The sequence below is a fragment of the Arthrobotrys flagrans genome (assembly GCF_004000055.1).
Source record: "Arthrobotrys flagrans strain CBS H-5679 chromosome Unknown unitig_0, whole genome shotgun sequence".
In the NCBI taxonomy this organism is placed as follows: domain Eukaryota; kingdom Fungi; phylum Ascomycota; class Orbiliomycetes; order Orbiliales; family Orbiliaceae; genus Arthrobotrys; species Arthrobotrys flagrans.
Window position 1 is genome coordinate 2,025,539 of NW_027137550.1, and position 12,461 is coordinate 2,037,999.

Consider the following 12,461-nt stretch of genomic DNA (forward strand, 5'->3'; position numbering starts at 1 on the left):
TGTGGTATGTAATAGGGAGCACTGATAGGTAGCTCTTGTGCTAACTCACTTCAAGCGACATCGATAGCCGAATTGCGAAAAGTCTATGAGAAGTTTAAAGCCCAATTGGAATTCGGGCTTTTCACAGGCTTTACTGCCCAAACAAACAGAAAAAAATTAGTCGCTGTCTTAGAAGGTTAATGGCAAGACTAATTTTTTTTACTTCGGCAGTGGTACGAGAAAATCCACTGGCATGGGTGTATCAAAAGTTGCCTTTGATACGAGATTTCCTTCATCCCAACAACCTCTATCGCCAAAAAAATCTTTCTCTTCACAACCAACAACCGCCAACATCTCTCGGACCTCTATTGCATTGGCGCACCGACTTTCTGGTTGATACATCTCCTGTATCTTCCTTACGAGGCTCTCGTCCTCAAGAAAGTTTGGCCCGGGACGGCTGAAAAAATAAAAAAATAAAATTAATTTGTACTCGAATAAACCGTTATCTCAACGTCTTTGAGGCGTTTGCCCAATACACCAGCAATATGACGACACATCTCGCCAGATCCACTCGAATTATCCTTCCCACGCGACACCGATTGGCGGCACGCTTGCCTGCTACCACTATTCGAAGATGTCTTTCGGATAAGACGATATCGGATGATGCCAACAAGGCCAAAATCCCGGCAGGGAAAATCAAACCCCGTCTAAAAACCTGGAACATCCCGTATCGCGGACCTGAGCTTGAACTCCCGTTTATGAAAGAGAACCTGGTTTTCGATGGACAGACCAATCTTACGGCACCGGAGCCGCTCGCGGATCTCGACACCCTTCCTCGACGACACATTGGACCCGATCCCGAGGAAGTAAAGCAGATGCTTGATACTATAGGTATGAAGTCTATGGAGGAATTCATTCACAGCGTTGTTCCGGAACAGATCAGGTCAGGCCAGGAATTGAAGGTGTCTCAAAAATATGGACTTTCCGAATCAGAATGGCAGAAAAGATTGAAAGAAATCGTGAGTGCCGTTACGAATTCATATTCGTTCGTCGGCCAGGGATACTATGGAACAAAGGTTCCTGAAGTTATTAAACGTAATATTTTGGAGTGTCCAGAATGGTATACCAGCTATACACCGTATCAAGCTGAGATCAGCCAGGGTAAGTTTCTCTGTTTTTCTTGTTTTTGTTGAAATGGTGCAGATGCTTACAGCTATACAGGAAGACTGGAGTCTTTAATTAATTTCCAGACCATGGTTACGTCTCTTACGGGCCTCCAAATTGCAAATGCATCGGTACTTGACGAACTGACCGCTGCGGCCGAAGCAATGACATTTGCCTATGCGTGCCTTCCGGCATCCAGGCAGAAGTCAACAAAAAAGCTCTTCCTCGTCTCGAATAAGATGTTCCCCCAAACAATTGCTGGGCTATATCCACGCGCTGAAGGGTTCAACATCAAAATCGTTGTGGCGGATCTCGAAAGTGCCAATTTAGATGAGCTGATTGGCGATGGCGACATGATCGGTGCGATGGTTCAATACCCTGATATAGACTCGAATACTGGAAAGTGGCTTCCGAGCTTCACGGAGGATATTCATGCAAGAGGTGGAATAGTTTGCTGTGGCACTGACCTATTGGCCCTCACGATGCTGAAACCGCCCGGTGAATGGGGTGCTGATGTTGCTTTTGGTAGCGCTCAGCGATTTGGAGTCCCAATGGGTCTTGGTGGCCCCCATGCAGGTTTCTTCGCAACATCAGATAAGCACAAACGCAAGCTTCCAGGTCGCTTAATCGGAGCATCCAAAGATAGGCTTGGCGACAAGGCCTACCGTCTAGCGCTTCAGACTCGTGAACAGCACATTCGACGCGAAAAAGCCACCAGTAACATCTGTACCGCTCAGGCGCTTCTCGCCAATATGAGCGCCATGTATGCCGTGTACCACGGACCGAAGGGGCTCAAGAAGATTGCACAAAAAGTTGTGGCTACTAGGCAAATATTTGCTCAGGCGCTATTAGATATCGGCTGGCCGTCAGAACTGGTTAAGGAAAGCGATTTTGATACTGTGCACATTGGATTTACCGACCCGAAGACATGGAAAAAGATGCAAACTCTGTCTTATATGTTTGCCGGGGAACTGAGGGGCTATAAAGATGGTGATAACCACTGGATAAGCGTGTCATTCGATGAAGTTACGGACTGGTCTAGACTTGGCAAGTTAATCCAACGATTCAACTACATTGGACCTGCTAGGCGTGACGCCCCGGCAACAACAGACGGAGATGAGAAAAAACAATACTACTTGTTGGACCGGCACTCCGGCAAGATTGCCGAAGATGCTACTCGAAAAGTGCTGGAAGCTGGAAACATGGGGCAGGTCCGAGCAGACTTTGCCAGACAGTCAAAGTTCCTGGAACAACCAGTCTTCAATAAATATCACTCCGAAACTGAAATGTTGCGGTATATACACCACTTACAGGCTAAGGACCTATCGCTGGCAAACACCATGATACCTCTTGGCTCCTGCACGATGAAGTTAAATGCTACATCGGAAATGATAGGGTTGAGCTTCCCAAAACTGGCCAACCTCCATCCGCTTACCCCATTGTTTAGGCTTGGGGGTTTCCCGGACTTGGTCAAAGACCTTGAAAAGGAGCTTTGTGTGATTACGGGCTTTGATGCCTGCAGCATCCAACCCAATTCTGGAGCGCAAGGAGAGTTTACCGGGCTTAGGATGATTCGAAATTACCTGAAATCGATCGGACAAGGCCAACGTGACACGCTTCTGATCCCCGTCAGTGCACATGGCACGAATCCTGCCAGTGCGACGATGGTTGGCTTCAAGGTTCAGCCGGTCAAGTGTGATGCGAAGACGGGTAATTTGGATCTCGAGGATTTGAAGGCGAAAGCCGAAAAGCTTGGTGATAAGCTCGCTGGTGCTATGATCACGTACCCTTCGACTTTTGGTGTATGCATATCCCTAAACTTGAATACCACATGAGGTATCGATAGAACTAACCCCTTAATTTATAGGTCTTCGAGCCTGGTGTCAAGGATGCAATTCAGATAGTCCACGATAATGGCGGGCAGGTTTATATGGACGGTGCAAACATGAATGCCCAGATTGGAATCACATCCCCTGGCTATCTGGGCGCTGACGTTTGCCATCTCAACCTCCACAAGACCTTCTGTATCCCACACGGTGGAGGTGGACCTGGTGTCGGACCCGTTTGTGTGGCCAAACACCTCGAGCCGTTCCTCCCATCACACACGAAGGACTCTAAGACTTTACGAGAGGACGCGACTAGCTCTATCGGACCGGTGTCTTCGGCACAATACGGAAGTGCCAGCATCCTGCCTATCAGCTACTCTTACATCAAAATGATGGGTGCAGTTGGATTGAAACATGCGACTGAGATATGTCTGCTAAACGCCAACTACATGGCCAAGCGGCTCAGTGAACACTACGACATTCTTTACACGAATGAGAATGGCAGGTGCGCACACGAGTTTATCCTAGACCCCCGACCATTGAAGGAGGCTTCTGGTGTCGAGGCTGTTGATATTGCAAAGCGTTTGATGGACTACGGATTCCACGCACCTACCATGAGTTGGCCAGTCCCCGGAGCTCTCATGATTGAGCCGACGGAGAGCGAGAGCAAGGAAGAGATGGACAGGTATTGCGACGCTTTGATTGAAATCAGAAACGAAATCAGGGAAATAGAGGAGGGCAAGATGCGTAAGGATGTTAATGTATTGAAGATGGCACCACATCCCATACAAGATTTGTTGCAGGGAGATGAGGCATGGAAGGATAGAGGATATACACGGGAGAAGGCGGGATACCCCCTTGATTACCTGCGTGAGAGGAAATTCTGGCCAACAGTGGCAAGAGTGGACGATGGTAAGTAGTATTTCCCCGTTCTACCAATCCCACAACTATATTGGATAAATCAATACTGACAATGAGCTAATAGCCTTCGGTGACACGAATCTTTTCTGCACTTGCGATCCGATGCCCCAGGAGGGAGATGCTCCGGTTGAGCACTGAGCTAGCCTAGACTAGATACTTTCTACCGGTCCTTTTGATTCATTCTACTTCTTCTTTTGAAGAGTCTACTTCCAAGTTTTTCAACATCAAATCGGCGTTTCATAGTCCTACTTCGGTTTTAACATGACGGGAACCTCTACATTTAACATGGAGTTCAAAATCTTCTTCTGGGTGGGAAGCAATATAGAGAAAAGCTCTTCAACGCCCTTGCATGCCTTTTAAATTTCCTTTTCCTTTTTCTGTTTCTTTTGCTTCTTTAAATAAGAAAAAGAATTGTATACTACTTACGTATCATATTATGATAATATACTATATCGTCAATATCTTGTCTGCTATACTACGCAAAGAGGCTGACCTGAAAATATTTCAAACGCGTCTTGGCTTGAGGAATTAATTGGGGTATCCAGGATATTCTGAGATTGGAAGCTGGTGATTAGCGTTTGCGGAAGTCTTAGCAAATGCGGTCTTCGGCAAAACAAAACTGAATTGCCTCACAACTTTGGTCCGACCACCGACAACATCCTACGTAACACTGCTACGTACGCTCTTTAAAGGCCACGGTTCTCTCCGTCACGCTCTCGAAACACCCAAGAAAACGACATTTTACCGTCGAATTGGCTGTATAACCCTCCGCTAGTCTGCGTGGTCGTCGTTTCTTCGGCGATTGTATCTTTAAAAGCGGTACTGTTCAGCAGGTGTCCGGAGGTCCCTGCTTTAGCTGCCCTTTGAACCATCCATCACAGCCAACAACCCACACAATCAGATATACAGACGGACAGACTCATTCTTTCTTTATAAGTCTTATTACTATCGTTCGTTCGTTCGTTCAAAATGTCGGACTACCCGTATCGTGCCTACTCGCCGTCGAATTCGAATCCCAATCGGAGTCCTACCAGACGGACGCCAAACCCGCCCGGAGCCAACTACCCGGCTGTAAACGACTGGAATCGGAATGTGCACTCGGTGCCTGGCTTCGAAGGCTGGAGGTCCGATGATGTACCTAATGCGTAAGTCAATTCAACGTTCCGGTTAAGGAAAAGCTAGTGGTAGTTAGTATCGAATGTTCAAGATGGTTTTGTTTGGAGGTAGAGGGGTGGTCATGTCTCGTGATGCCGACATGGTGCCTGCAGAGACCGTAGCGTCCGCTGCAGCTGGCCGTTTCTACAAACGAAAGACCCTCCCCTCTTTGGAAGACCTTCGACATAAAAATAAATATAAATAAGAATTATTCCTTTGTGGCATGCGACGTCCTTTGTTCTTTGTGTACTTATCTATCACAATCACACAAACTGCCACGTCTGCTTTGTGTGCGGTGAACAGTTGTCGATTAAAAACCTTGTCACTGACATGCACATGCATATGATTCTGCAGCTCGCACGCCAGCACTCCAAATGTCATCCCAGAAGTCGTCCCTAAGGATCCTTTCTTAATCCCGCAAGTTTCGTCCTTTCCACAAAGCTCCAGTTCCTACGGTGTTCCTCCATCTCTTCAAGCAGGCAATAGGGGCTCCATCTCAGGATCATATCGTTCCACCTTCACTAGTAGACAAGACGCTGAATTCGACCTTGCATTCGGTACTGGTCCAACTCCTAAGCAGAATTCATACTCTACTGCAACATCTAGCTCTGAATCTCCATACCATCGACGTCACGTTCGAACACCTTCCGAAAGCTCTAACGACTCCGCTTCCAGGTCTCGCGACCGACGACCTAGTCAACAAAATCGAGACCGAACACCTAGTACCTCTCCTTCTCGCGCCATTACACGAGACGGAGTAGCCACAGCCTCAAGTGCTCTAAGAACACCATCTGGTAGCATAATGTCTGCAATCTTTAACGCAGATAACGCTGCGGCTGTTGGCAGCGTCTTAGGATCCGCCGCTTCTTTCATCGGTTCCCGGGCTGGTATTACAAAGCCTGACGAGCAACCACAGCAAGAGTATGACAATATTCCTGGAGGTTACAACAATAGGCCGGTACCTGATACAGCTTCTGGCAACAACAATGCCTTTAACATTGGTGATGCTATGAACTATCTATCAAGCCATTTAGCTACTCCGCAGACTCCTGCACCACCACCACAAGCACCATCACAACAGCAGGGAGGCAGCCCATTTACACTAGGCAATGCACTAAATTACCTACAACATGCTACTCAGGGCCAACCGGCGGCTACACCTGGAAACAATGGTATCCCTCAAAACTTCCAGCTTGCAGGAATAGATATCGATTTGAAGTGGATTGCACAGAAGGCTAGTGAACAGAACCCTTGGGTGCTCCTTGGAGGAGCTGTTGTTAGTTTCTGGATTATAAGCAGCATCATTGCTACTTTGATATGGTATGGCATGGTTGCTGGTGTTCTTTATGTTATTTACATTGTCGGTGTGAAGAATGGCGGGTTTCAAGCTATTAGTGGTGGATCAGCACCACCAGGAAGGAGAATTAGTACGCCAGGGAACACAGGAGGTGGCAGCTGGAGTAGCGGTGGAAGAGCACCTGGTGGAGGAACGGAATGGAGGAGGAGGTCTTAGGAGTATCTGAAGATTGTTAGAGAGATTATGATAAGGATACTTAGGGGCAGACGATAGTTTGATAGATTTGGGGATACTGCTGTATACACCTCAAGCAAGAGGGCATCACAGCGCCGGAGGACATTGCATACTGTTTAACTGCTATTGGAATTCTTCGAGGTTGCATTGCACACTGATTCTTACATGCATACTACACAGTATACTACTATCTTGTACGAGTCCATTGTTAGTCTCTAATAGATAGATCTCTCTCGAGCTCTCTTTTTCTCTCTCTTTCTTTGTCATCATCTGCATGGAGACCTCATTCGGCCAGTATTTTCGGCGGTTGGCGAATAACTAGGCTGAAGTTTGACCACTCCTGCATGTCAGAGTCATAGCCATAGTTTCCGGCGGGACTTGGCACTACCCTGGCCGAACTTAGCTTGGCCCTAACCTTGCCCTGCTAGCCTCCTTTAGATTTGGGCGGTTTTAAAAGCAAGATCGAACCCCAGGCCCTTCTTTCCTTTCTCCTCTTTCTTTCCTCACCAGAGCACTTGCTCTTCAGCGACTTCAACTTTTCAAACTTTTTCCGCGACCACCGAAGGCCTTCAATCCTCTACAGGGCCTTCGAGAACTCAAAGCGTTTCCCTCCCAGGTCTCCCCGTGGGGCCTTCAAGCGACACAGTAACCACTACATTGCAAGCATGTCTATCTCAATCGTCGCATTCTTCTTCACATCCACAGAAGCCACTATGTTCTTCCAGCCGCAGCGGTTGGAAGGAACCGGCGTGCCACCGTGGTAGTTCATCTTCCACCCAGCAGCAACAGCAACAGAGTAAAAGTTTTGATTTTAGTACGGACGTTCTCGAGGATATTGATTGTAATTTTAACGATTTTGTATCGGTTGATGCGTATCTTTCTTCTACTGTTGATTTTGATTTTTCTACAAATTTCAGGAGTTTCTTGGACGGAGGAGGAGGATTGGAAGGAGGGAACGGGAGTATCGACAGCATTGATTCGTTCCTTGATTTCAGCAGTATCAACACTGCTTCAAATTCTCAAACTACAACCTCGACCACGCCTTCACAAGGCGGCGGTTCGGGGGATTTCTCCCAGCCGTCTTCTACAACATCACTTCAAGATCCTTCTTTGAACATGGTTTCATCGGGAAGTTTGGATTCATTGCTCTCTCTACATTCACAACATATTCCACTCGATGAATACACAATGGGGCTTCCACTGTTCCCAACGCCAACCCCGACTTCATCGGCTTCCCCAACCCTAGGGTCCACGGCTTCCGGGTCGCCTTCGACATCATCATCTTCTTATCATCCGCATTCACTTCAATCCACCCCTTCTCTTCCCCCTCTACCCCATCATTCCCAACAGCAACCATACCGAGTCCAAAAACAAAGGACCAAACCAGGACCAAAGCCCAAACCTAAGTTTCTTCCTTCTGTATCTCCCACGATCGCAGGAGAGGACGAAAATTCTCCAGAAGTACTTGACAAGCGGTTTAGGAATAACCTTGCCGCTAAGAAGTACAGACAGAAGAAGGTTGATCGGATTTCGGAATTGGAGTCAGCGTTGGCGGATATGACGAGGGAGCGGGATGAGTTGAGGCTTTTGCTGGCGAGAAAGGAGGCTGAAGGACAAGTTTTAAGGGAGATTATGGCGAAGGGGAAGGGAGGCGATAGTTAGCTATTCATTGTGGAGAAGTCGAGATCGGAAGGGGATCTATATGTGAAACCCAGATTCGCATACATGTGTACCTTATTAATATGTCAATGGGAATAAGAGTTAGCCTTGATTCTCGAACGTCTTTTGTAATCTGAACCCTGTAGGGCTTATGCATGATGATAACAGTGAGAAATGATATTGACAAATGGGATTTTGTATGATCAGTCGATGTCAGCGATACGGTCCTCATACATGGCTATGGATTGTTCTATATATGAGCCAGGTTATCTTGGGCAAGGAAGTTATGCTATCGTCATTTGGACATAATCCCAATTCGATATGTGTATGAGTCTTTCTTGCCAAAAGTGCAAGTTTTCTCAAGACGTATATAAAAAGATCATGAAGTTCTTCAAGTTTCTTACCATTAGCATCGCTAACAATTTGTGATCTTTTTCATCTCATTCGATTTTCTGCTGGACACAACATTGTATTTTTCTTGAATTCGATATTCTATATTATTCTAACAATATACAGATACACAACATACATTTTATAAGAGCTCAATCTTACGGTTACGATATTACAAAGCTCACAACGACGCCAAAATTCACCGTCCTCTGCAGACAAAAAATCATCATGACCCCGTACAACCCGGGTTATGCTCCCCGAACACTGAATCTTCCAATTCTGACGCAGCACTGATGTGCCAGCCCATCAATGTTGCTCATTGTGGTGGGTGTCTGAATTCGGATGCTAGCGAAATGAATTGAAATGATTCATAGCTTGGCAAAATGTGGTACTCCTATACTAGAACTATTTGGGGATAGCGTTGTGCTACCGCCCCCGCAACTCGGATGTGGGATTTCCGGTGTTGAGGGGTTGGATCGATGTATCAATCGATAGTCAGGGTATCGGTCGGGCTAACTGGCGGGTTTAGAGACGGAAGTTCGGGGATATATTGCTACCTAGAAGTTTACAAGTAAGAGCTATCTAGGATTAATTTAGTAGGTATATACGATGAACTTCGAAAGGCTGAGTTCCCAATATCCCCAAAAGGATGTTTACTACGAACCCATGATACTTTAGGAGGAATTGATCATGCTATTAGCTTTTTCTACTAATTCCGATATAATATCATAAAATATTCTAGTTAGAGTGAAAAATCTTACTGTTCCAGTGCATCATGCAGTGCTAGCTAATTTTGTGTAAACTATATCAATATCAAAATTCGTCATATGTACTAATACTTCGCTGAATTACTATAACAAGATTTGTGACCTTACCGTATGAGTATCCCCCGGCCTACAGTCTCTATAATATATGCTGAAAGTTTACAGAGTATGATTTCTAGATTGGATAAGTGCATTGGTGTATAATCAAACATAAACCGGCCTGCCTGCTATATTCTATTCTAAATACCCTAATTTAGAGACGACAGGACGTTTTCTGTTACAATTAGTGCAGAGGAACTGGAGAAACATGCCGTAAACCCTAATTGCAAGAATTCCCACAGGTAGGATTTCACCGTAGTCTCCATTCAGACTCTATCTCGAGACCTCGGGTTCCAGGGATGATCCACAACGAAAACCTCCCCGGACAGCTTCAACAGAAACTTCTCGGGGACACGTATCTATCCGACCATTTGGATATATCTCCACTTTCTATGCATCTCGTAGGATCATATGAGGGAGTATTTCCTTGGAATAGGAAATAGCTTTCTTCAACTGCATGATAGGATTTGTAAGTTTCATGAAATATCTTGATTATTCGATTTTGATTTCTAATCTTGAGCAGTTTTTATGAAATTTTCAATGGTAGAGCTCTACTGTTTTCGGGAGGAAGGGCTAAGGGCCCTGGGAATCTTGATATCCATCCTCGTGAACATCTTGCCTGTGGAATTTTGATGGTGCTGATGGGTACTTTGCTGATTATTAGTTTTCTTGGGACTGGGTTCTTCGGGGTAGTAAGTTTCCGGGTGAAAGATATTGCCTACGGTAGGTTATTCGGGGATCTCAATAGAGGGTTATGAAGAAATTTTAGTCAGGCGTGTTTGAGGGGTTGGGGAAATATCGAGAGGGTGGTCTCTCCCAGATAGATTCCACCATCCCTTCTTCATCCCCCATATTGAAGATTTTCTTTTCTCCTACGGACTCCTGAAGTTGGATTTGCACTATGAACTTCGCACAACGAAAACAATCTATATCAGTTCACCAAATGTTGTTTGGTACCTGGCCAATTTTGACGAAAGGGCCCTAACTAGCTAGACACAAAGTCAAAGAAAACACCTTCCCTCCGGTGCGAGGCCAGTCATCTCGCAATATCGCTGCACGAAATCTTCTACTCATCCTACCATATATACTTCGAAATAGCTTATTGAGCTCAGTTCGCCAACACGGGTAACATGCCGTGGGTAAAAAATGCCACCAAAACATTGTCATAATGTGGTACTATTTACGTTTCACAGCCATCCCTATTGCCATATTTCCTTTCCTGGCGGTAGTAGCACTCCTTAAAACCCCCGAAGGCGCAAATTTCGTCTACCACATCGAAGGAGACGTAATAATCAGCAATCAACTGGTACCCAAGACCATCGACGGCTAGAACAAACACCTAGGAACCCGCTACCCAGAACCCTTGTTCCCCTCTCGTGGATACCATAACCAGAAGAATATATACTTTCGAACATGTCAGAAACTTGGCTTTAAACGTTATATTATATGACATTCCGAACAGAGACAGTGATATCAAATTTGAGTTCTTCCAAGATGACGAATATAAGGTTCCGAATCATCTACGAATGCTGTATAGCGGTGGAGAATACGATATACCCCAGGAGATCAAAACGCGAACAGGAAATTTTAGACTAATAGATTCGTTGAGTTTGGCGTTTTTGACGAACCACATATTTCGAGGGTTAATCCTTCAGAAGATATACTGTTGAAGACAGAGAAGAAGTGGAATCGAGATAAAAGGCTTTTTGATGAAGTGGTGGCTGACCTTTCGGCTGGGAATAAAGAGTGGCTATGTACGATTTGTCTGCAACCACTTATTGAAAGAGGGCCGTCGAGTGCTTTATTAGGGGATTGTGGACGTTCTTACCACGGTCCGTGTTTAGAACGGTGGGCAGCATCGAACCCTGAGAGAAATCGTCGAGATCCGGTGGAATTTGTAGGTTTCCCCTAGAAATTGAGTAAACTTTTACAATTCAATGCTTCAGAGATGAAGGTGTGCCTAACTTTGGGAATTGTCGAACAGAGACGAAAACCCGGATTCCCATTGGTCCAGCTAACATCTTGTCCGGACCGCCGTAAACCTCTGAATCCAAGAAAAATGGCAAGAACCCCAACTCAAGGAGTCGAAGAGGAAGAAGAGAAAGAGGAAGACCCACGGGACAACATACGAGAGGAACCTATAATACGCGGGGCTCCTCCGCAGCAGCGAAATGTAAGTGCCAATAAGTCACCTACTATTGGCCCGCCTTCTCTTTTTACTAGTCCCGGTAGTGACTTCAAGGACCTTATAAATGCCTAATATATGGACGAAAAAGAAAGGGTGCTTCGAGGGTTAGACCGCCTGCTAACTATGACTTTCAGTCGAGTTTTGTTGGGAATAATCCTTTGGTACTTCCTGAAGATTATACGAGTGAGGTTTTGGAGGCGCTGTTTAATATACAAGGACCTGATGTCCAATTGCGAACAAATCCGGAGGCGAATGATAACCCGTTCGTGCCCCATACTGACTATGGCCCCACTGTTAACGGAGGGATTTTGGGTTTTAACGGTATTGGTCGTTCACTTCGATCTGGTCAGCTTGGCTAGGATAACCTTAAGCTTACCTTTTTGGACGATTGATTCCTCTCATCGACCACCCTTTTCGGATACGTAATTCTAATTTTGACATAATATATGCCGTATATATCCGTCGAAATGCAGTCTATCGGAGCCAACTTCTCGGGTTGAAATCGCAAAATTTAAAAGCAAAGACACAAACGGAAGAAAAGCAGATAAAATTAAAGTTCTTATTGTGAGCAAGGATAAGTCTATGCGGATTTGGTCAAAGCCAGACCTTCTTTCCTAAGTTCGCAGATACTTAGATCTCCTTGGCCCACCGAAGTTTTGAGCATAACCTAGATTTCTCGGTGTAGATAATACTTGAATAGTGTTTTATAAATTTATGGTGGTTTCGAAGCGGACTGTGTTGGATGTTGCATTTTGTGATCTAGAACATCATGCCCTTTAGATTTG

General features: G+C 45.6%; 3 protein-coding genes across 3 annotated transcripts; all 3 read left to right on the forward strand.

Moving 5' to 3' along the window:
- Positions 1-524: 524 nt before the first annotated feature.
- DFL_003688 (uncharacterized protein) lies at positions 525-4,028 on the forward strand (the record flags this gene model as incomplete). The annotated part of the gene is made up of 4 exons (XM_067632660.1): positions 525-1,140; positions 1,201-2,945; positions 3,011-3,881; positions 3,955-4,028. 4 exons carry the CDS (start codon positions 525-527, stop codon positions 4,026-4,028), a joined length of 3,306 nt encoding a protein of 1,101 aa, XP_067490908.1.
- Positions 4,029-4,859: 831 nt separating this feature from the next.
- Positions 4,860-6,558, forward strand: DFL_003689 (uncharacterized protein; the record flags this gene model as incomplete). The annotated part of the gene is made up of 2 exons (XM_067632661.1): positions 4,860-5,035; positions 5,400-6,558. 2 exons carry the CDS (start codon positions 4,860-4,862, stop codon positions 6,556-6,558), a joined length of 1,335 nt encoding a protein of 444 aa, XP_067490909.1.
- A 683-nt stretch (positions 6,559-7,241) lies between these two features.
- On the forward strand, positions 7,242-8,238 carry DFL_003690 (uncharacterized protein; the record flags this gene model as incomplete). The annotated part of the gene is made up of 2 exons (XM_067632663.1): positions 7,242-7,336; positions 7,392-8,238. 2 exons carry the CDS (start codon positions 7,242-7,244, stop codon positions 8,236-8,238), a joined length of 942 nt encoding a protein of 313 aa, XP_067490910.1.
- Between the last annotated feature and the right edge of the window lie 4,223 nt (positions 8,239-12,461).